The sequence below is a fragment of the Diceros bicornis genome, chromosome 21 (genome assembly GCF_020826845.1).
Source record: "Diceros bicornis minor isolate mBicDic1 chromosome 21, mDicBic1.mat.cur, whole genome shotgun sequence".
NCBI lineage: Eukaryota > Metazoa > Chordata > Mammalia > Perissodactyla > Rhinocerotidae > Diceros > Diceros bicornis.
This window is the reverse complement of record NC_080760.1, coordinates 57,133,637-57,155,972: the sequence shown is the minus strand read 5'-3', so window position 1 is coordinate 57,155,972 and position 22,336 is coordinate 57,133,637. Positions and strand designations below refer to the sequence as shown.

Below are 22,336 nucleotides of genomic sequence, written 5' to 3'. Positions count from 1 at the left end.
GATGTTAACTGAGTGATAGGCCTTGTGCAGTTACGCTTAGGCCATTAGGCAGGTGGGAAAGGGGCTTGGGGCAACCCCCACTCTTCCCAGCATCATGGGATGGGAGGCCTGTAGCACACAGCCCTTCTCAGGCCCGGTCCTGCCTCCGCAGGGCATCACTCTGCCTGAGATTCCATGTGGGGATCTTTGTTGGGGAAAGTGGGGTGCAGCGACAGGGAAGGGGAGGCATTGTTGAGGACCGAGGGAGACATTTGTGTTTCTTGTCGAACTTTGCGTCTGGGGTTTTCCACATCTTCACGGGGCTGCCCTTCCCATCTGCTTCCCAACCTCGAAGTTCAGTGAACCAGCAGCAACAAAGCAGCAGCAGCACGGGGCTGGCACCCGGCGTGAGGAGGGCCACATGAGCACCCATGGGTGCAGCTTCCCCAGCGTCTTTCCACCTGGGGCTACAGCAGCTCGAGAAGCCGATGAAATGCACATGTGGTTTCCTCCCACCACCAGGCCCGTGCTGGCCCCCACAACCCTTGGTCTCGGGAGCAGGGAGGGTACCTCCTAGAGATCGAGCCCTCAGGGTAAAGGTTGGAAGAAGGGCCTCTCTGGGTTTCTGCCCCAGCCATTCGAGAGGAGGATGCAGGCATGCCTTTATGAGACAAGTGGAATGAGATGGGGAGCAAAGCTGGAAGCTCAGGCCTGGCCTCCATCCACACCAGGGTTGCCCAGCAAAGGTTGCTTTCCTGTCTCCCCTGCTAGCAGGTTACCTGCCTGCCCACCCCACCCCACCCCGCCCGCCTGGCCTTGCTCTTCCAGCAGCCTTGGGCCAGCAGGGAGGCCACCCCTCCCACCTGACTGGGTCATGTGGGGCTCCCACCCCCCCCCCCCTCACAGTCCCTCTATCCTCCCCAGTCCGAGGACCTCGGCACCTGTGCCCAGTTTGAGAGTAGCCGGCAGACCCGCAGCGTGATGCCCAGTGCCAGCTGTGTGTTCCCTACCTTCACGCTGCGCAAGCCGTCCTCAGAGACCGACATTGAGAACTGGGCCTCCAAGCACTTCAACAAGCACACGCAGGGCCTCTTCCGGCGGAGGGTGTCCATCGCCAACATGCTGGCCTGGAGCAGCGAATCCATCAAGAAGCCCATGATCGTGACCAGCGACCGCCACGTGAAGAAGGAGGCCTGCGAGATCTTCAAACTGATCCAGATGTACATGGGTGACCGACGCGCCAAGGCAGACCCACTGCATGTGGCCCTGGAGATCGCCACCAAGGGTTGGAGCGTGCAGGGCCTGCGGGACGAGCTCTACATCCAGCTGTGCCGGCAGACCACTGAGAACTTCCGCCTCGAGAGCCTGGCCCGTGGCTGGGAGCTCATGGCCATCTGCCTGGCCTTCTTCCCGCCCACACCCAAGTTCCACTCCTACCTGGAGGGCTACATCTATCGGCACATGGACCCCGTCAATGACACCAAAGGTAAGGCCCACCACATAGAACCCCTTGGCACCCCGGGTTCTGCCACCAGCTCAGGTAAAGGCTGTGGCGAGAACTTCCTGGCCTGCGCTGGGTGGCACCGCAGGGGCAGCAGGTACGTGGGGGCTGATGCAGCACTTCAAGCAGACACGTGTGTCTTCTGAGGGCCACGTTCTGGGTTTCCCCTGGGACATGGGGTCCTTGGGGAGCCCTTACCTCGGCACCAAAGCCCCAAGAAGAGCCGCAGACAGTCCTGACACAGGGTCCCCAGCCACAGCCGACAGGAAGGTGGCCTGAACGAGGACATATGGCATCCATGTCTTGGCCAACCAGTGTCCACTCTGCTCTGAGGCCACTGTGGCCATTCGCCCTGCCCACTGAGGGCAGAAGCAAAGAGGCCAAGGGCAGGGAGGCCACAGTCAGCCCGTATGTGCTTATTGCATTTGCTTTCAGCCGTCCTGAGGCCTGGAGGAGTGACTGCCCCAGCCAGCCTCAGGCCATCTGTTGTGGGTGGCGAAGAGACTGTGGGGTCCTGGAGGAGGGCTCCTGAGAGCAGGAAGGAGCATGGTGACCACAGTGTGCATTGCCCAGCACCAGGTCTGGCAAGACCAGCAGGCCATTGGAGTGCTGCAAGCTGAGCTGGCCCTGAGCTGCCCCAAGCAGTCAGAGATTGGGACCAGCACAGGTAGCCACCTGCTACGGCTGCCTAAGGCCAAGTGCAGGGCCAGATTCTGCCTGAAGCTCCTGAAGGCCATGTATCAAGTCTGTCTGGGCCCAGGCCCAGCCTGCTGGGAGGAAGACTAGGGGCCGTGGTCCTGCCAGCCAGGCGGTGCCCCTGCAGCTGACCCGGCAGCTGGGCAGAGTCCTAGGCTGGGCAGAGTGAGCGTGGGGATAGGGCCATAGGCAGCACTAGGCTGTCCACCACCCTGACAGTTGTGGGTGTCCACAGGGCACAGCCACAGAAGCAGCATCTGGACAAACACATGCACAAATGCACACGCACGCACATGCTCACACACTCCCACACGCCCTCCAGGTCAGACGTGCCGTAGACTGCTCTGCAGGAGTGACTCTCCACCCTGGTCTGGCCAGGACCTTGCCCCAGCCCAGGTGTGGGGGGCAGGGCGTGTGTACACAGTGACGGGGGCTGTGGCTGTGCAGCAGTTGTGGGCCCCAGGGAAGGTGCGTCAGCCATTTGGGGGGATGTCATGGAAGCCATGAGATTTTTGCCCAGGCATGCACTTTTGAAGCAGGATCACTGGACACAGCAGATGGCTCCTCCCACGTGTAGACGCGCGGCCTGGCAGTGGCCTGGGTCTGCCTCGTTCTTCTTGGGCCTTTCCAGGAGCAGGTGGGCCCCCGTTGGCTTCATGGTTCACCTCATCCTCTTCCAAAAAGGCCTCGAAATGTCACTGCCTTGAGCTGGAGGCTTGGAAGTGTGTGCCCACTGCTCAGCCCGCGAGGGCCCAGGGAGTGCTTGCTGAGTGAAAAGGTAGGTGAGCAGTGAATACACAGAGGCTGGAGGCTCCCAGGGCTGTTCCCGCCGGGCATCTGGGGTTTCCACAGGGAGCTTGGGCTTCAGGCCCCATCCAGTAACCAGCAGGTTACTCCCCTTGCCACAGAGGTTTGTGGCACCTTCGTCCTGGGAGCTTGGCTGGCATGTAGGAGGGAAGAGGGGGTCAACCTGGGCAGCCATGGCTTTGAGATCCCTTCCCCCGCCCCTTGAATGAGGCCAGGTGGTCTCAGAGGGCAGTATGGTCTGCGCCCACAGAGGGACACAGGGTCTGCATGGTCCAGCCAGCAGGGGCCTGCATCTAGGCTGTGGGGTCTGGTCTTACATCTGTGGCATGGGGCCGCCCTCCAGCCAGAACCCCGTCCCCAGCCCCAAGAGCCGCTCCTGGGTGGGCATGTGCCGCAGGCCCTGTTCGGCACTGAGCCTAGAGGAGAGGCCTCGTGCTCCCTCCCACTGGCCCCTGTCAAGAACGTAGGTGCTGGCCTGGTGGTGGCGGTCCTCATCGCCAACTCCCTGAATGATGGCATCACTCTTTACAGGAGCTTCCTCCAACTGGGCGCAGGCCTGAGCGTGGGCCTGAGCGGGCTGGCAGCTGGCTTTGCCATCGGCATTGTGGGGGACGCCAGAGTGCAGGGCACTGCCCAGCAGCCTCAGCTATTCGTGGGCATGATCCTCATCCTCATCTTCGCTGAGGTCCTTGGCCTCTATGGTCTCATCGTGGCCCTCATCCTTTCCACAAAGTAGCTCTTCTCTGAGCCCACCAGCTACAGAATATGATGTAAAGACCACCCCCTCCTCATTCCAGAACGAACAGCCTGACACACACGCACGGGGCAGCTGCCCCCCAGTAGTTGGTCTTGTAAATGCGCAGTGTCCTAGTGCCCATCGTCCGTTGCCCCTGGCCTTGCCCCTGCCCACCCTGTGCCATGGACATCTGGACCCACTCATCACCCACCCAGGCCCCTGACCAGTGAGGATGCAGGCCCCTGGCCGCCCCCACCCACCTGCTCTAGAGTGCTCTGTGTATAAGAATGAATTAGAGTTGTCATTTTCTTCACTGGATGTTTATTTATAAAGATTTGACCTGTTATGCGTCTGTGGAGCAGCCCTCTGTCTCCCAACTATATAGTAATCTTAGGTAGAGTGTTGCCTTGTGGGGTCACCGTTTGCTGAGACCTCTTGGACGGAACCACCCTCCTCCAGCCGTGGCTGCCTGGGCCGCGTGCTGGGCCTGCCGGGGCCTGGCGCTGAGCCGTGCCCAATAAAGTTCTCAGATGTGACTGGAAAAAAAAAAAAAAAAGAACATAGGTGCTCACTGTTGATCAGGAAGGCAGGCTCCATCAGCCTAAGAGAGTGTAGCCTGCGCTCAGGAAAAGGAAACTATGGCCTGTTCCAGGAATGCCAGTGAGGGCAGAGCTGAGGCTCACCCTCAATCACGCTGCCTGCCTCAGCTTCAGAGCCTGATTCATCTGCCAGCATGTGTATGACATCTGTGTGGTCACCACCCCAAGGGACCAAGGCGCCATGCAGTGAACCCTGGTTCACATGCCCCCTGCCCCCAGCTTAGCCTCGTCTCACACATGGGCACACTTTGGTGCCAGCCACCAGCAGGAGGGTTTTACAGCTGTCTCCTGGGACCTCGGCACAGACATTGCAGGGGTGCTTGGCAGTGGACACAACAGACTGCAGCTCGCCTGTCTGCTCTGCAAAGGAGCCCTTTGAAGGCTGCAGACCCTGAGGCATTTCATTCACTGCTCGTGCATTCATGCATCCAACAAGACTTAGTGGCTTCCAGGTAAAGAAGGCAGGTTGAACACATGCATTTACTTGGACTCCACCTTGAACTCCTGCTAAAAGAACAGTGAAGGAATTTTTAAGAGGGAAAAAAAAAACTCACAAGGGAATGTGAAATGGTACCACCACTGCGGAAAACAGTCTGGAAGCTTCTCAAAAAATTAAACATACAGTTACCATAGGACCCAGCAATTCCACTTCTGGGTGTATACCCAAAAGAACTGAAAGCGGAAACATGAACAGATATTTGTACATCCCTGTTCATAGCAGCATATTCACAATAGGCAAGAGGTGGGAACAGCCCAAGTGTCATCGATGGATGAACAGATAAACAAAATACATATGATGGAATGTTATTCAGCCTAAAGAAGGAAGGAAATTCTGACACATGCTGTAACATGGATGAATCTTGAGGACATTATGCTGAGTGAAATAAGCCAGTCACAAAGAGACAAATACTACATGATTCCACTCATATGAGGTCCCTAGAGTAGTCAAATTCATAGAGACAGAAAATAGAATGGTGGTTGCCATGGGTTAGGGGAGGGAGAAATGGAGAGTTGTTGTTTAATGCATAGTTTCCATTTGGGAAGATGAAACAGTTCTGGAGATGGATGGTGGTAATGGTTGCACAACAATATGGATGTAATTAATGCCACTGAACTGTGAACATAAAAATGATCGGGCCGGCCCTGTGGCTTAGCGGTTAAGTGCGTGCGCTCCGCTACTGGCGGCCCGGGTTCGGATCCCAGGCACACACCGACACACCGCTTCTCCGGCCATGCTGAGGCTGCGTCCCACATACAGCAACTAGAAGGATGTGCAACTATGACATACAACTATCTACTGGGGCTTTGGAGGGAAAAAAAAAGGAGGAGGATTGGCAATAGATGTTAGCTCAGGGCCGGTCTTCCTCAGCAAAAAGAGGAGGATTAGCATGGATGTTAGCTCAGGGCTGATCTTCCTCACCAAAAAATAAATAAATAAATAAATAAATAAATATTAAAAATGATTAAAATGGTAAATTTATTTTTTCTTTTTTGTGAGGAAGATCAGCCCTGAGCTAACATCTATTGCCAATCCTCCTCCTTTTTTTCCCTTTTTCTCCCCAAAGCCCCAGTAGATAGTTGTATGTCACAGTTGCACATCCTTCTAGTTGCTGTATGTGGGATGCGGCCTCAGCATGGCCGGAGAAGCGGTGTGTCGGTGCACGCCCGGGATCCGAACCTGGGCCGCCAGCAGCGGAGCGCGCGCACTTAACCACTGAGCCACAGGGCCGGCCCCCAAAATGGTAAATTTTATGTATATTTTATCACAATGAAAAAAATAAAACCCACAAGGACAAAGAGAATGGAAGGGGAAGAACAGCGATGTTTGGGAAGCTGAAAAGCACATGGACAAGTATCAGGAACCTGACTTGGCAGACCAAGAAGGGTGCATTCCAAGCAGACGGTGGGAAAACGAAGAAGCTGAAGCAGGTAGTGAACCCTTAAAAGTTCAGTCATGGCTGGAGCCAGCTGCCTCTGGCAATGGTTTGGAAAGAGGGTGACGTTAAAGCTGAAAACAGAAGGGCTAGCTGAAAGTCTGTTTAAGAAACGAAGCAGCTACAGTGGAGGAGGTGAGGGCATAGGTTCTGGACCCAGAGCATCTGGACTCAAATCCCAGCTACATTTTCAAGATAGGCCATATTCTAAGCCATAAAACAAGTCTCAATAAATGTTAAAGAATGTAAATCATAGAAAGTGTGTTCTCTAACCACAACAGAATTAAATTAGCAATCAGTAACACAAAGATATCTGGAAAATCCCTCAGTATTTGGAAACTAAAGAACATACTACTGAATAACCCATGAGTCAAATAAAAATCAAAAGGGAAATTAGAAAGTACTTTGAAAGGAAAGACAATGAAAACAAAACATATTAAAATTTGTGGGATGCAGCCAAAGCAGTTCTCAGAGGGAAATTTATAGCACCAAAATGCCTGTATTAGAAAATAAGATCTCAAATCAGTGACCTCAGCTTCTACTTGAAGAAACTTAAAAAAAATAAATAAATAAGTTATATCAAAATAAGCAGAAGAAAGGAAATAATGAAGATTATAGAAGAAATCAATAAAAGAACAGAAAAACAAATAGAAAATCAATGAAACATAAAGCTGATTCTTTGAGAAGATCAATAAAATTAATAAACCTCCAGCCAGTCTGATCAGGACAAAAAGAGAGAAGACATTAATTACCAATATTAAGAATGAGAGATGATATCATTACAGATTCAACAGATGTTAAAATATTAATAAGGAAATATGAACAACTTTATGCCAGTAAATTTGAAAATTTAGAGGAATGGACAAATTCCATGAAAGACACAAACTACCAAAGATTACTCAATAAGAAACAGAAAACCAGAAAAGTCATATATCTATTAAAGAAATTGAATTGGTACTTAAAAACCTTCCCAAAAAGGAAAATTCCAGGCCCAAATGGCTTCACTTGTGAATTTTACCAAACATTTCATTGTTTGTGTAGCAATTTTTTACAAACTCATCCACAAAACTGAAGTGGAGGGAGTATTTCCCAATTCACTCTGTACCAAAATTAGAAAAGGACATTACAAAAAAGAACAGCACAGACAGTATCCCTCATGAACACAGAAAAATTGTTAACAGTATTTTAGCAAATTGAATCCAACAATATATTTAAAAGGATAATGCATCTTGAATAAGTGGGGTTTATCTGAGGAATGAAAGGTTGATTTAACATTAAAACATCAATGTAATTTGCCATATCAAAAGAAAACCCACATGATCATCTCAAAAGCATTTGACAAAAGCCAACATTCCATTCCTAAGAAAAACTCTAAACAAACTAGGAATAGAAGGGAACCTCTTCAGCCTGATGAAAGGCATCTATAAAAAGATGTACCCAAAAGAATGAACAGCAGGCACTCAGATACTCATACACTAGTATTCACAGCAGCATTATTCACAGGAGCTGGAAAGTGGAGACAACCCCGGTGTCCATCCACAGAGGGATGGATAAACAAAATGCGGTCCTCCCATACGATGGGATATTTTCAGCCATAGGGAGGAGTGAAGCTCTGATACGTGCTACACCATGGATGAACCTTGAAAAATCATGCTGAGTGAGGGAGGCCAGACAAAAAATGGCAAATATTGTATGATTCAACTTATAGGAAATATCTAAAATAGGCAACTTTATAGAGACAAAAAGTAGATTAGAGGTTACCAGGAGGTGGGGGAGGGGGAATGAGGAGTTATTGCTTAATGGGGACGGGGTTTCTGTTTGTGATGATGAGAGGATTTTGGAAATAGATGTGGTGACAGTTGCACAACATTGTGAAGGTACTTAATGCCCCTGAATTGTGCACTTAAAAATAATTAAATGGTGGGGGTCAGTCCCACGGTGTAGCGGTTAACTGCGCACGCTCCACTGCTGGCGGCCCGGGATCGGATCCCAGGCGCGCACCGATGCACCGCTTGTCAGGCCATGCTGTGGCAGCATCCCATATGAAGTGGAGGAAGATGGGCACAGATGTTAGCCCAGGGCCAGTCTTTCTCAGCAAAAAGAGGAGGATTGGCGTGGATGTTAGCTCAGGGCTGATCTCCCTCACAAAAAAATGAAATGAGAGATGAAATGAAATGAAAATGAATCTTTATAAAAAAAAAATAATAATAGGGCCAGCTGCGTGGCTTACCAGTTAAGTGTGCGCGCTCCGCTACTGGCGGCCCGGATTCGGATCCCGGGCACGCACCAACACACTGCTTCTCCGGCCATGCTGAGGCCGCATCCCACATACAGCAACTAGAAGGATGTGTAACTATGACATACAACTATCTACTGGGGCTTTGGGGGGAAAAAAAAAGGAGGAGGATTGGCAATAGATGTTAGCTCACAGCCGGTCTTCCTCAGCAAAAAAAAAAAAAAAAGAGGATTAGCATGGATGTTAACTCAGGGCTGATCTTCCTCACAAAAAATAATAATAATAATTAAATGGCTATATCTTTATGTTTATATATTACCACAGTTAAAACCAAAACAGCCTCTAGCCAGCATCATACTTAATGGTAAAAGACTGAATGCTTTCCCCCCAAGATCAGGAACAAGGCAAGGACCTCCAGCCTCAGCGCATCTACTCCACATCATGCTGGAGGGCCTGGCCACTGCCAAGTCGTGAAAAAGAACTGAAAGGCATCCAGATTGGAAAGGAAGTGTGCAGTTGTCTTTATTCACAGACAAGATGAAGGTTAGGTAGAGATTTCTTCTATGTAGAAAATCTTATGGGATCTATAAAAATACTATTAGAACTAAGAGAAGTGAGTTTAGCAAGGTTGCAGGATACAAGACCAATATATAAAAATTAATCATGTTTCTATACATTAACAACAAACTATTGGAAATGGGTATTTTTAAAATACCATTTGCAGTAGCATTATAAAATATGATAAACTTAGGGATAAATCTGACAAAATATATATAAGATTTCTACGACAAAACCTAAGATGTTGCTCAAAGTCAAGAATACCTAAATTAATGGAGAGATATACCGTAGTCATGAATCAGAAGACTCAATATTAAGATGTCGCTTCTATCCAAATTGATCTATAGATTCAATCCTAATCAAAATCTTAGTAGGTTTTTTTAATAATTTAGAAATTAACAGGCCAGGCCAGCTCCGTGGCTTAGCGGTTAAGTGCGCACACTCTGCTTCTGGTGGCCCGGGTTCAGATCCCGACACGCACCGACGCACTGCTTGTCAGGCCATGCTGAGGCGGCATCCCACATACAGCAACTAGAAGGATGTGCAACTATGACATACAACTATCTACTGGGGCTTTGGGGAGAAAAAGGGAAAAAAAGAAAAATTAAGAGGCTGATTCTAAAATTCATAGAAAAGGCCAAAATACCTTTGAGAAAGAACGGAGTTGGATCAGTGACACTGCCTGACCTCAAGACGCGCTATAAACCTGCAGTGATTGGGGGAAGGTGGTGTTGGCACAAAGGAGCAGAATAGAGAGTCCAAAAACAGACCCAGACGCATATTGTCACTTAGTTTTCCAGAGACGCAAAGGCAGTTCAGTGAAGAAAGGATAGTGTTTTCCTCAAATGGTGCTGGGTCAGTTGGATATCCAAATGTGAAAAAGATGAGCTTCAACCCATTCTTTATACTATATGCAAAAATTAACTCAAAATGGATCATAAACCAAAATATAAAACCTAAAACTATAAAACTTCTAGAACATAGGAGAAAATCTTTGTCTTCTTGAGTTAGGCAAAGGTTTTTATATGTGACACTAAAAGCACTATCAAAATTAAATCTCCTATTCTTCAAAACTGTTAAGAGAATGAAGAGAAACCAGTTACAGACAAGCAAGGAGAAGGAAGCTAGAGGGATCCATGTGGTGATGGATTAGAGGTGGAGGCATCATTATGGACATATTTGGAGATGCATATACATAGGGTCTAGTATACACATATATCTTCCCTTGCTTTGTCAGCTGAGAGGGCCTGGAAGGAGTGACACCCCAACAGCAGTGAGCACTCCTAACACCCAGGTCTTGGTTTCTAATACCATTTTCCATTAAAAGGAACCAGAGCTCCTTGGAGAATCAGCTGATTCTAGGGCTGGTGTAGGGAATGTACACGTGTAGTGCCGGAAGTGAGGAAGTGCTAGAGAGGGCGAGGGCAGACGACGGAGTTTGTGTCAGCACACGGGAGCCAGCTGAAAGAGCACCGTGTGGCCAAAGCTGGAGCAATGTGCACAACAAAGTCATGTCGGATCACGACCCAGAGTGTAAATGAATATCTGCAAGTCCGTGCTGACATAAATAAATGACTAGATAGATGGATAGAGATCTCCCGCGCAGAAGAATCACAATAATTCATGCAGATGGTCCACCATCAGGGGGCTGTGCACGGTCACTTCCTTCCAGAGAGTGCAGGATGGAGGAGAACAAAGGGGTCTGCATCAGCCAGGCTCAGTTATTTTGTGCGGAGTGAGAGGCATGCCCAGATCAGCCCAAGAAGGGAGCCCCGGCACCTTCTCTTGCTCAGCACCTCCTCCAGCACCAGCTCAGGAGCTGAGCCCCCAGAATGCAGCCATTTAGGAAGAAGATGGCTGAGCTGGGGGCTCCTTGGGCCCCCCTCCCCGTGCTTGTATGTCGGTGGAGGGTCATGAGCTGACTGCATCCTGTCCCCACTGCCCAGGGCCTTCCCACCCACCTCCAGCATGAGAAGAGCTGGCTTTCTGGGCAACAGTGCTCAGAAGGGCCCCTGGCACCTCCCCCAGCCACACACGCAACCACACATCTGTATGGTACACACACACCTCCCTGTCCCCAAGAGTATGAGCAGCAAGCAGCTGCTTACAGGACACTCACCCCCACCCCAGCTGGGCATCGGACCAGTGGTCCTGTGAACCCTTGAGGAAGAGGATGTGACAGGGGTGACACCTTCCCAGCTGACTGGGGCAGCCCCCCGCAGGCCCAGGGGCCTCCTTGTGGCCGCTTGGGGACCCATGTGGGCATGCGTTCCTGGCTCTGTGTTCTGTGTCCTCATGGCTCTGTTTGCTCCCCAGTGACACAGCACATGAAAGAGCTCCTGGAAAGGAACACTAAGAAGAAGTCCAAGTTGAGAAAGAAACCCAAGCCTTATGTTGAGGAGCCGGATGGTAGGGCCTCTCCCTGCAGCCCCTGTGCGCTGCGTCTGCACAGCTCTGCTCTCCGGCCTCGGCCGCCTGGCCTCCTCTCTCTAACCGCTTCTGGGCTGGGGTCGGGGGACACTAACCATCAGGGCTGCGGCCTCCTCCTGAGCCAGCTGGAGGCCCGGGGTCACTAACGGGGCTCCTGGGAGAGGCCACACCTGCCCCCCTTTCTCCGTGGAGCTCAGAACAGTTTCCAACTTGCATGCTGGGTTCTCAGTGGGGAGGGGTGTGTGAGGATGGTTGGCCCAGGCCCGCTGGAGGCCACCCAGGTGAGTGTTTGGTGAGGGAGTGCCCCGTGGGCAAGTGCCTGCCCCGCCCCCCCGACCTCCAGTCCGGGCTGCTCCTGGGGCAGGAGGCCGAGCTTCACATTGCTTCCCTGGTGGGGCCCCCAGCACAGCCTGGGGGTTTCCCAACCTCCCCCTCAGCCCCCCATCCCTGCCTCTCTCTGGGCCCTGGCTCAGGACCCCCACCCCCATCCAAGCTCCAGGGAAGCCCTGTTAACCCCAGGCTATGCCCTCCCTGCTGGGAGATCCAGTGTCCCCATTGCCCATTGCTGTCATGTCAGCTTCCCCTCCTGGCACCAGGGCTTTGGGACCAACTCCTGCCCCACCCCCAGCACTTCCCCCAGTGTTGGTGCCTCCCGTCCCCCACGCTTGCCCACTCCTCTTTCTCTGAGACCACTCAACCTTGGCACCCTTTCCTCTGGGAAGCTCTCTGGCTGCACACTGTCCTCGGCAGAAGGGGGGCAGCTGCGATCCAGGATTCCCGACCACCCTGGGGCCACTCTCCTCTGGGACAGGAGTGGAAGGAGCTCTGAGCTCCTGCCTGAGCCTGTCCATGAGGGTTGCGTTACAGCAGCAAGGTGGGGCTGGGGCACAGCCAGCAGGCCCCTGTGGCCCCAAGTGGTATTGGGTACAGAGGAGGGAGCTGGACACTGCCCCCCGGGGACCAGCAGGGTCAGTGCCAAGAGGCAGCAGATTCTGGTCACACCCAACAGCCTTTGAGGCTTATGGCCGGGGCTCAAGGACTCAGGCCCCAGATGGGCCTGGACCCTGCACAGTGGCACAGAGTGGGAGAGCTGGTCTGTCTGTCCCTCTGTGGGCCGCTGTCTCTCCACCTGTAACACTGGGTACAGGTGCACCATGGCGAGGCCAGAATGGGGCAGTGGGCTCAGAGCAGAGTACCCCCACTACCATGAGGGTTTCCCTGGGCTGGCCAGGGGCACTGCCTGTCCCCCAGCACTCAGCAGACACCCTACTGTCCTGCCCCAGGAGGCTGTGCCCATGGAGCACCAGGTGCAGAGGTGCCCCAGCTCCCGGGGCTCGGGGCACACACGGCCTCAGTCCTTCGTCTGCCCACAAAAGCTGTGACACCAGCAGCCTCATCTGCTGAGCCCTCACTGGGCCCCACACTCTGAGGTTAGCCCTTTAGGGCACCCCTGAGACAAGTGTTGTCCCTGTCCCTATCCTACAGAAGAGGAAACTAAGGCCTGGAAAGGCTGCCTTGTGGCCACCATCACCAGCTGGAGGCAGCCCCAGGGTCTTCAGATCACAGCCTGTTGAGAGGCCAGATGAGGCCCCAGGAGGCCTCAGGGCATGTCCCTCAGGCCCTGAGACAAGGGATAGGAGGCACTCGCCCCCAGGAGGGGGAAAGTGAGTCCTGGGCTTCTGCCTTGCTGCAAAGCGCTCTCTGGGCTCCTAGTGGTCAGGGTAGGCCTGGGTCCCATTTGCTTAAGCACTGTCCACTCTCCCTAAAACAAGAGGCTGCCCAGAAGGCCACATCGGCCTGTGGCCAGAGATTCCAGGTGCTGTGTCCTGAGCTGGCCGGTAAGAGGCTACAACGGGGATTCTCTGCGAGGGGTCTTTGGCTCCTCGGGGACCTGAAACACATTCTCCAGGGTTTAAACACCTGTGAGAAATATTTGTCTTCATTTTGACTACTCTGAGAAAGAACCCCCTTACCAGTTATAATGACAAAACTATTTTGTGATAATTAGAAATGAAGAGGTTTTCATGGACTGAGATCTGTTTGTGTTTTTCATACTGGGGTCCAAGGACATCCACAGAAACTGCTTCCTCTGAAAGAAGACTGGTGTTTGGGTTTGAGACTTGGGTCTAGGGGCTTCCCTCTGGCAGACAGCGGGCAGGCGGGCCCTGCAGTGGCAGAGCCTTGCAGAGAAGGGGCTGGTCTGGAGCCTGGAGGCACCCGTTCAGCCCATCTGCCTGTCCATCCATTGGTCTGGGGCACCCTGGGCCAGACGGCTCCTCTGGGCTTGGCCTCCCTGTTTGCTCTCTGTATCACTGTTGCATCTCCTTCCCTTCCCTTGCCTGGGCCAGGAAAGATGCGCCACACATTTCAGACCCACCCTGGTGGGGTCTCCTCCCTCCCCTCTCCTCTCTTCCTTCTCCCTTTGGAGAGCTCCCTGGCCAAGGTCCCTGAGGTCCTTGCCCTCGGAATGCTGGCCTGGCCATCCCCCATGACCACCAGCTAGAACTTATGCTGCCAGGGGTTGAGTTTTAGGAAACCCCCTCCATTGAGAAAGAAGACTAGCCCTCTCCTTGCCAGCTTCAGCCCTCAGGCAGAGCCCAAAGGTGGTCCTCCAGCGGCATTGCCCTCCCTGCAACACCCAGGCTCGGGACATGCGGAGTCTCCTCCACACTCGTTCCCTTTCCACCACGGGCCAGGCCCTGGGCCTCCCTCTCTCTGACTCCTGCCCAGGTAGCCCTGACCGAGCAGATGTGGGGCCCTGTGGGCTGAGGCTCACTCCCAGGGCTGCCCAGGGTCCCTGCTGGAGGCAAGGCTGCAGGAGAGCTAGGCCTGCTGTCCAGCCAGCCCCAGACCCCCTCCTGCAGTGCTGGCCCAGGCAGTGGGCACGAAGCTCCTCCAGGGCTGCTGCATGTGGAAATGACCCTTCTCAGGGTACCCCCAGGTCCGTGGTTGGGAGGCCCTGGGGCCCAGGCCCTGCCCTGTCCTGCCTGTGACTCCTCAGGGGGAACAGGCCTTGTCCTCAGCCTGCCCTTCCTGGTCATGGGGAGGAGTGGGTAGGCTGGCAGAGGGGTTCCTTCCCCAGCCTGGCTCCTCTGGAGGTGAGGGAAGTGCCCCTTGCCTCTACATGTGGGCTTCTACTCTAAAGGACAGCCTGGGAGAATGAGGACCCACGGCCCTGGACAAGGGGTGGGCAGGAGCCTGGCCAGGCCAGCCCAGGCCCCCGGGACTCATGGGAGCTGCCTCTCCTCACCCCTCTTGCTGCTTCCTCTCTTAGTCCCTGGCTGGCCTGCAGCCCCTGCCCACCCCAAGCCGACTGGCACCCATTCTTTTCCAGGGGTGGCGATAAGCACATATGCCAAGTATTGTTACCACAAGCTGCAGAAGGCGGCCCTGACCGGGGCCAAGAAGGTACGAGCTTCTCCCGGGACAGCCGGGGCAGGGTGGGCAGGCTATGTCGGTGACTCCTAGACAGGTCCAAAGGGAGTTGAGGACCCTTGGACAAGCAGCTCTCACATCCTGAAGAACGGCCCTGCTCTCCTCGAACCCAGCCTGCACATTCGGGTGCGAGGGGGTGCCGGCTTGTGGTGTGGGGGTGCTGCGAGGAGCCCACCTAGATAGATGGCCAGGGAAGGCCTCGGGCAGGGTCTGGACCCCCAGTTCTAGAGCCAGTGCAGGAAAAGAGGTGTGTGGTTGGACCAGGGCATCGGGTCGCCGGCCCAAGTGCGGGTGGGGTGTGCTGTGACAGTGACACCAGCTGCCCCAGGCCTACCGCTGTCGGTCTGGCGTGGTGAGATGCAGAGGGCAGGCACAGTCCACGGGCAGGCCGGGAGGCCCTCGCCTTCTGGAAGGCTGCCTTTGGACCCAGAGGAGGCTCAGCCTTGGACTGCAACGCAGACTCAGAAGCCCACGGTGTGCCCCCTTGCTCACAGTGGGCTGTCCACCTGGCTGTGGAGACCCGAGGGCCCAGACCCATCACAGGGCTCCTCTTGGTTCTGGCAGCCAGGGCTGGGCACCACCCCACAGACAGGCGAGCCCGTTCCAGGGTGGGCAGGCAGGGCAGGTGGTCCCAGCAGTGCCCTCCACTAGTTGCTTCCCTGACCCACAGCTGGCTGCTGGGACCTCTTACCATCTGGCAAAGCTTGGCAGCCACAGCCCTTCCCACAGCCTGCACTCTGTGGCCACTCTACAGGACAGAGGCCTCAGTCACACCACACAGCTGGACCTTGTTACCTGGCCTTGTCGGGAGGCGTGTGCCTTGGGCATCCTCCCCGGCCCAGTGCAGCACCCACGGCCCACCCTCTTCCTCCCTTTCAGCCTCCCACCCCCACCCAGGAAGCCCCCTAGACCCTCCTGTGCCTGACCCTTCCCCACCTCTGTTGAAAGCAGCTGTGCCCTCACTGTTCCAGAGCCTGGCCACCTCTCCCCACTTTCTCCCCCCACTAATGCATTGCTCCAGCCCTGCCACAGACTTCTAGAAGCCACTGCCTGCACCCACCACCACAGGGTGGTCTCACATGGCTCAGATCCACCAGCCTGGCCGCTCTTGTGGCCCCATGCAGTTCCCAGACTGGCCTGTCCAGGAGTCACTCCCACCTTCCTCCTGCATGACCAACGGGGCCGCTTGAAGCTTCGGGATGCTCTAGGTGGCCCAGCAGAAGGCGCCCCTGGTGACTTGGGGTCAGGACGTTGGGGGAACCCTCAGCTCTGGCTGGGCAGAAGCCTGGAGTTCACAAAGATGAGAGGACAAGGGGAGAGGAGGGGTGGCCAAGCCAGGGCAGCCCTAGGAGGAATGCAGGGGAGGAAGGGCTAGGAGCAGGGCGGCTGGGCCATGCAGGGACAGAGCTGGGCTGTCTTTGCAGGGGCTGAAGAAGCCCAACGTGGAGGAGATCCGGCATGCCAAGAATGCCGTGTTCAGCCCGTCCATGTTTGGCAGTGCACTGCAGGAGGTCATGAGCATGCAGAAGGAGCGCTACCCTGACCGGCAGCTGCCCTGGGTACAGACACGGCTGTCTGAGGAGGTGCTGGCCCTCAACGGTGACCAGACGGAAGGCATCTTCAGGTGCCCTGCGACCTGGGCCCTGGGTGTGGGTCCTTGAGTGTCTCCACCATGTGTCTCAGGCAGGCAGGGGCCACTGGACACCAGGCCCACTGGGCCTACCTCCGTGCCCCAGCCTTGGGCAGCAGGGCCAGGAGACTTGTGCCCCAGCCTCAGAGAAGCCTGAGAGGCCAGCATGCAGGCAGGAGGGGCACTCTGGAACAAACAGAAGGGCCAGGCCACTGTTCGGCCAGGAAAGGCAGGGCCTTAGGAGACAGTCAGCAAGTTCGTCACCTGAACTGCAGTATGTCTGAAGCCAGGCAGGAGGGCCAGCGAGGGACAATGCCCCTGCAGAAATGGCCACCAGGGGCCCAGAGGGCACTTGGACACCAGTCCCAGGCAGGGCTTGAGACGTGAGCCTGGAGAGAGACAGCATGCCCCAGCAAACGGTCCTCACCTGGGAATGGGGATGACAGCCCCTGCCCCAGGGGCATGGCACATGGCCAGTCACTTGCAGTCATGACCCACCTACCCAGGCTCCAGAAGCACAGCTGGGGAAACTGAGGCTTCTGGGTTTAGGTCTCAGTGGCCCTATGGAGGAAAGCATCTACATGGGGGTGGCCAGCAGAGGGACAAGGAGTGGTGGCCTGGGTCCATGGGGCAGGGTCCCCAAGCCACACCTCCCTCCCTGGTGAGAAAGAGGCCAATTGGGTGGAGAGGGGCCAAGTGGTCCTGATCTCTGACCTTGGGCAAGCCAAACTCCTCCTCCCTGAGACCTGCTCTGTGCTCTGCAGAGTCCCTGGGGACATTGACGAGGTGAACGCTCTGAAGCTACAGGTGGACCAGTGGAAAGTGCCTACAGGCCTGGAGGACCCCCATGTCCCTGGTGAGCCCCTAACCCCCTAGGCAGCAGGAGCAGGCCTGGTCCAGGCTGCTCAGACAGTTCAGCTTCCCCTCCTCCCAGTGATGCCATGGCTCCCAGTCCATTCCCAGCACAGACATCCCTCCAGCCTTGCCTGCTCCCAGCAGCTGCACAGACCTCCTCACACACAATGCCCAGGCCTCCAAGATGAGCCCAGGCCCTCAGGTTTTGGCTGGCGCAGCCCACCTAGGCCAGGTGGACCCTTTCCGGTCTGGTCCCCTCCTGGTCACAACCCCTCTCACGCCCTCGGTCGCTGGTCAGGCTGGTCCCCGACCACACAGGGCTCCACCCAAGGGTGCCTGCCCAGCAGGTGGCTGAGCCGCCGCCCTGTGCCCACAGCGTCGCTGCTGAAGCTGTGGTACCGGGAGCTGGAGGAGCCTCTGATCCCGCACGAGTTCTACGAGCAGTGCATCGCGCACTACGAGAGCCCCGAGGCCGCCGTGGCCGTGGTGCACGCGCTGCCCCACATCAACCGCCTGGTGCTATGCTACCTCATCCGCTTCCTCCAGGTGCGCCCCCGCGCCCCCACCCACGTCTGGACGCGCCCTGTGCCCCGCCCCCGCCTGGCCCCACCCCGAACCCGCCCCACGCCCCGCCCGGGCCCACCAGCCGCTACCCCGCAGGTGTTCGTGCAGCCCGCCAACGTGGCCATCACCAAGATGGACGTCAGCAACCTGGCCATGGTGATGGCGCCCAACTGCCTGCGCTGCCGATCGGACGACCCGCGCGTAATCTTCGAGAACACTCGTAAGGAGATGTCCTTCCTTCGCGTGCTCATCCAGCACCTGGACACCAGCTTCATGGAGGGCGTGCTATAGCACGTGGGCACCGAAGGACCTAGGGTGGGGACAGAGCCGAAGCTCGGGTGCGCCCGGGCAGGGGACACGCCGGGAGGGGGGAGGGGACGCCCCAGTCGCGGAGGTAGCATGCCAGGCTCCGCCCATGCCCGCCCCAGCCCTGGAACCCCCATCTCCCCACCCAGGCCCTCGGCGTGAGGGCGCAGCCAGGGCAGAGGAGCTACAGGAAGGGCGCCTCTGGCCCTCCACCTCTTAGCCAGTTCCGTGGGCACCGCACCGCCCACTGCCGGCCGCGGGTGAGCCCCGAGAAAGTGCCTTCTGTTTCCTGGAGCCAAGTGACACTGCCCCTCCGGGGCCAGCCCCAGAGCACACGCCGCTCCTGCCGGGGTGAGCTGCCTTGCTGGAGCTCCTGCGCTCAGCCTGGTCCTGGCCTGGGCCCTGCCTGGCTGCCCCTCTCCCCTCTTCTGCTCTCTTCGTTCTTCTCGGCCGCCTGGCCTGCAGCTTCTGCCCTCCCCAGCCCCTGCCCCCCGCCGCCTCCTGCCACCTGTGGCCTCCAGCTTGGTGTCTGCACAGGAGTTGGGGGGTTCTAGGGCACTGGGCTATCCACCACTAGAGCCTGGCCCAGAGCCCACAAGCTTTCTCTGGGTGGGGAGGGGCCCCCAAACCAAAGTCCGCTGGGATGGGGGTCAGGGTTGGGCAGGCGTTCTTGGGGCAGGGTGGGGGAGGGGCGAGAATATTTTTTCTTTGTGTAACTATAAATTCAGAATCTATCCTGCACCCCAACCCGTCTGTGTATAGAGATATAAATAGAGCGAAAGATATAAGAACTAAATTTGCTAATGACATAGTTTTAACCCAAATGTTATCTCGGAGCCGTCCTCGCCCATTCTCTGCAGAGCAAGTTGATATCATTCGTTCATTTTCTTCTCCACTTTCTTGGCTTCTGACCAAAAACCAAACCTGCCCCACCCCATCCGGGACCTGCAGCAGATGAGAGGGAAGGACCCCCGAGCTGGGGGACTAGAGGGGCGCCCACGACCGCCCGTCCTCGAGGCCAGAGCTGGTGGGGAGGTACCTAGACTCAGTTTGTACATTTTCCATTTTGGAATTTTGAGTTCCCATTGTTGTAAAACTTAATTTCTCCCCAGTTTTTATATATATATATTTTTTAGAGTTGAGTTTTTATTTATTATTAAAAGCAAGCCCAGCCCTGCCGAGGCCCGAGTGTCCCCTGGGGGAGCGTCCTCGGTCGAGTGGTCTCGCGGCCTGGGCGGGGGGGGGGGGGGGGACCGGCCACAGACTCGCGCTCTGACGCATGGACTCGAGAGATGACAACACTTTGAATAAAGTACATATGGAGTACTTTGTACTTCCGAGCCATGGTCGCCGCCTGTCGCCTCCCGCTCCTTCTGGTCGCTGCGGGCATCTGGGTGGGAGGCCGGGCAGCCCAGCACGGCGGCCAGCCGGCTGCTGCTACGGGCACCGGGTGGACAGGCCAGGCGGGGAGCTGGGGGGCGGCAAGCAGGGCTGCCCCCGGGATGGGGACGAGGGGCGAGGCGCCGGGGTCGTCCTCGGCACCGCGGTGTCGGCCTGGACCCGCCGGCCGGGGCCTGGGCCTTTTGGACCCGCCCGACCCCGACTCGGCAGGGCTTCTCGCCGCGTGTCTGTCCGCGTCTGTGTGCGGCTCCGGGCTGGACGCGCAGGCGGCCCACGGGCGGTCGCCGGCGCCCCGAACCCCGCCTGGCTCCCCGTTCCTGAGCTCGCCTGCACCCCCGTCTCACGCCCGCACCGCGCCGACGGGCGGCCTGCCCCGGCAGGCCCGGAACGAAGGAGCGTCGGGGCCGCCGGACCGGCCAGGCGAGCTCCTCAGACCCCGCCGGAACTCAAAGCGCGAGGCCGCGGCCGCCGGAGGACGCGTGTTCTCGCAGCGCCGCCTGCGCGTGACCCTCCGACCGCTTCCGGCTCGGGAGGAGGATGTGGCCGGCGTGCGGGGCGCTCCGGGCCAGGGCTCTGGCCTTGGCGCGGTCTACGGGGACGAGGGCGTGTGGTGGGGGCGCGGGCGTCTCCTACACGCAGGGCCAGCGCCCCGAGCCCCGGACGCGCGAGTACTTTTACTACGTGGATCATCAGGGCCAGGTGGGCTGGGGGGGGCGCCTGTGTAGGCAGGGGAAGGGCCGGAGGCGGGCCCCGAGAGGGGGCGGGACCGGAGGCGGGCCCCGCGAGGGGGCGGGACCGGAGGCGGGCCGCGAGAGGGGACGAGGCCGGGAGGGGCGCCCTCGAGAAGGGAGCGGGCCGGAGGCGGGCCTCGAGAGGGGACGGGGTCGGGAGGGGGGGCCTCGAGAATGGGGCGCGCCGGAGGCGGGCCTCGAGAGGCAACGGGGCCGGGAGGGGTGCCTCGAGAAGGGGGCGGGTCGGAGGCGGGCCGCGAGAGGGGAAGGGGCCGGGAGGTGGGGGGCCTCGAGAAAGGGGCGGGCTGGAGGCTGGCCGCGAGAGGGAACGGGATCGGAGGCGGGCCCCGACAGGGGACGAGCCGGGAGGGGGGCCTCGAGAAGGGGGCGGGGCCGGAGGAGTGGATGGGGTCTCTTAAGATAAGTGAACCCGACTCTGCTGAGCTGGGACGCCAGCTCTCTGCACCCCAAGTCCCGCGCCGCCCCGCCTGCTTTGGGAACCCTGGCAGAGGCATCCGGCATATCCGAGAGGAGGCAAGTCGGGTAGCCTCGCGGAAGAGGTGACACATCTGATTAGAAACGTGAAAGGAGGTGGGAAGAGGCGCGGGAAAGGCATGCCAGCCCAGGGAACCTGTGCGCGAGGAAGTACGGCCCGGGCTGCGGAGCAGATGCGGGAAAGTCGGCAGGGCCCCCAGGTTGACCCACGCGCCTCCCTGCACACGGTGTGCACAGACGGACAACGCAAGCGGGCACAAGCCCGCGCAGGCCTCCCCGCCCTGGTGCCTGCTCCATCGGGCTCCCAGCTGGGACTCATGGGCCACGGCCTGCCCCTCTGTCTGCAGCTTTTCCTGGACGACTCCAAAATGAAGAACTTCATCACCTGCTTCAAAGGTACTGCTGCGCCCTCCTCCCCGCCTTACTTCTCCCTTCGGGAAAGGCCCTGGCGACCTCCACTCCCCGCCCTGCCCGCGGCCGCCCACAGCAGGGGACTGGGCATCCTGCGCTCAAGAGCCCCGCTGTCTAGGGTGAGGCCAGGGCGGGCCTCCGACAGCCGGCGCCAGATCTTGGCGTGGCCCAGGGCGAGCCGCCTGCCTGGGGAAGCAGGGCCCGGGGCCTCAGGCGCCCGGCATGGTGAGCAGCGGCGCCCTTCGCCCCCCAGACCGGCAGTTCCTGGTCACCTTCTTCTCCCGCTTGAGACCCAACCGTAGCGGACGCTACGAGGCCTCCTTCCCCTTCCTCTCGCCCTGCGGAAGGGAGCGCAACTTCCTGCGCTGCGAGGACCGGCCCGTGGTCTTCACGCACCTGCTGGCCGCGCGCCCCGGGCCCCTGCTCCTCTCCTACTGCGGCGGCGGCGAGGCCTTGACGGTGCCCTTCGAGCCCGCGCGCCTGCTGCCCCTGGCCGCCAACGGGCGCCTCTACCACCCGGCGCCGGAGCGCGCGGGCAGCGTGGGCCTAGTGCGCTCGGCCCTCGCCTTCGAGCTCAGCGCCTGCTTCGAGTACGCGCCTGGCGCGCCCGCGCTGCCCTCGCACGTGCGCTGGCAGGGCCGCCGCCTCGCCCTCACCATGGACCTGGCCCCGCTGCTGCTCGCCGCCCCACCGCCCTGAGCGCCTCCCCTGCCCTCGCCCCCCCACCCCCCGGCGCCCCCAGCTGACCGCCCTCCGGGGCCTCCGCAGCTGACCGCGCCCCCGCCCTCCTGACGCCCCCGGCTCGCGTCGCTGCGCACGCGCCACTTGGAGAGCCCGCCGGCCGAGTGCGCATGCGCGGCGGTGGTGCACCGCGGCCCCGCCCCGTCCGGCGCTGTCCGAGGTGCTGCCGCGGTCCGGGCCCCGACATCCGGGAGGGTCGGGGTTGCGGGCCCTTCCACTCCCTCCCCACACCCCGGGCTTGGGGCGTCCTCCGGTTCGGCACGCGCTCGGGACGGCAGGCCCGGGCGTCCG

The 22,336-nt window shown here is 57.8% G+C and overlaps 3 protein-coding genes across 8 annotated transcripts in view; all 3 read left to right on the top strand.

Annotated features, from left to right (window-relative positions):
* ARHGAP39 (Rho GTPase activating protein 39) overlaps positions 1–19,443 on the top strand; it is a 145,904-nt gene extending 126,461 nt beyond the window's left edge. For 4 of the 6 annotated variants that reach the window (XM_058565184.1, XM_058565182.1, XM_058565183.1 and 1 more), the window contains 7 exons: positions 904–1,465; positions 11,363–11,455; positions 14,811–14,884; positions 16,336–16,535; positions 17,306–17,397; positions 17,773–17,942; positions 18,057–19,443. In XM_058565184.1, the coding sequence (XP_058421167.1) occupies positions 904–1,465; positions 11,363–11,455; positions 14,811–14,884; positions 16,336–16,535; positions 17,306–17,397; positions 17,773–17,942; positions 18,057–18,251 (1,386 nt within the window). In that variant the 3' untranslated portion in view covers positions 18,252–19,443. The remainder of the gene's footprint in view (positions 1–903; positions 1,466–11,362; positions 11,456–14,810; positions 14,885–16,335; positions 16,536–17,305; positions 17,398–17,772; positions 17,943–18,056) is intronic. The other 2 variants (XM_058565187.1, XM_058565185.1) reach the window with 1 other exon arrangement.
* On the top strand, positions 3,004–4,255 carry LOC131419738 (uncharacterized). Its single transcript, XM_058565292.1, has one exon. The coding sequence runs from the start codon at positions 3,189–3,191 to the stop codon at positions 3,717–3,719; it is 531 nt and encodes a 176-aa protein (XP_058421275.1). The 5' UTR covers positions 3,004–3,188; the 3' UTR covers positions 3,720–4,255.
* A 728-nt stretch (positions 19,444–20,171) lies between the features above and the next one.
* C21H8orf82 (chromosome 21 C8orf82 homolog) lies at positions 20,172–22,313 on the top strand. Its single transcript, XM_058565289.1, has 3 exons — positions 20,172–20,366; positions 21,241–21,289; positions 21,558–22,313. Exons 1-3 carry the CDS (start codon positions 20,205–20,207, stop codon positions 22,001–22,003), a joined length of 657 nt encoding a protein of 218 aa, XP_058421272.1. The 5' UTR covers positions 20,172–20,204; the 3' UTR covers positions 22,004–22,313.
* Positions 22,314–22,336: the final 23 nt, after the last annotated feature.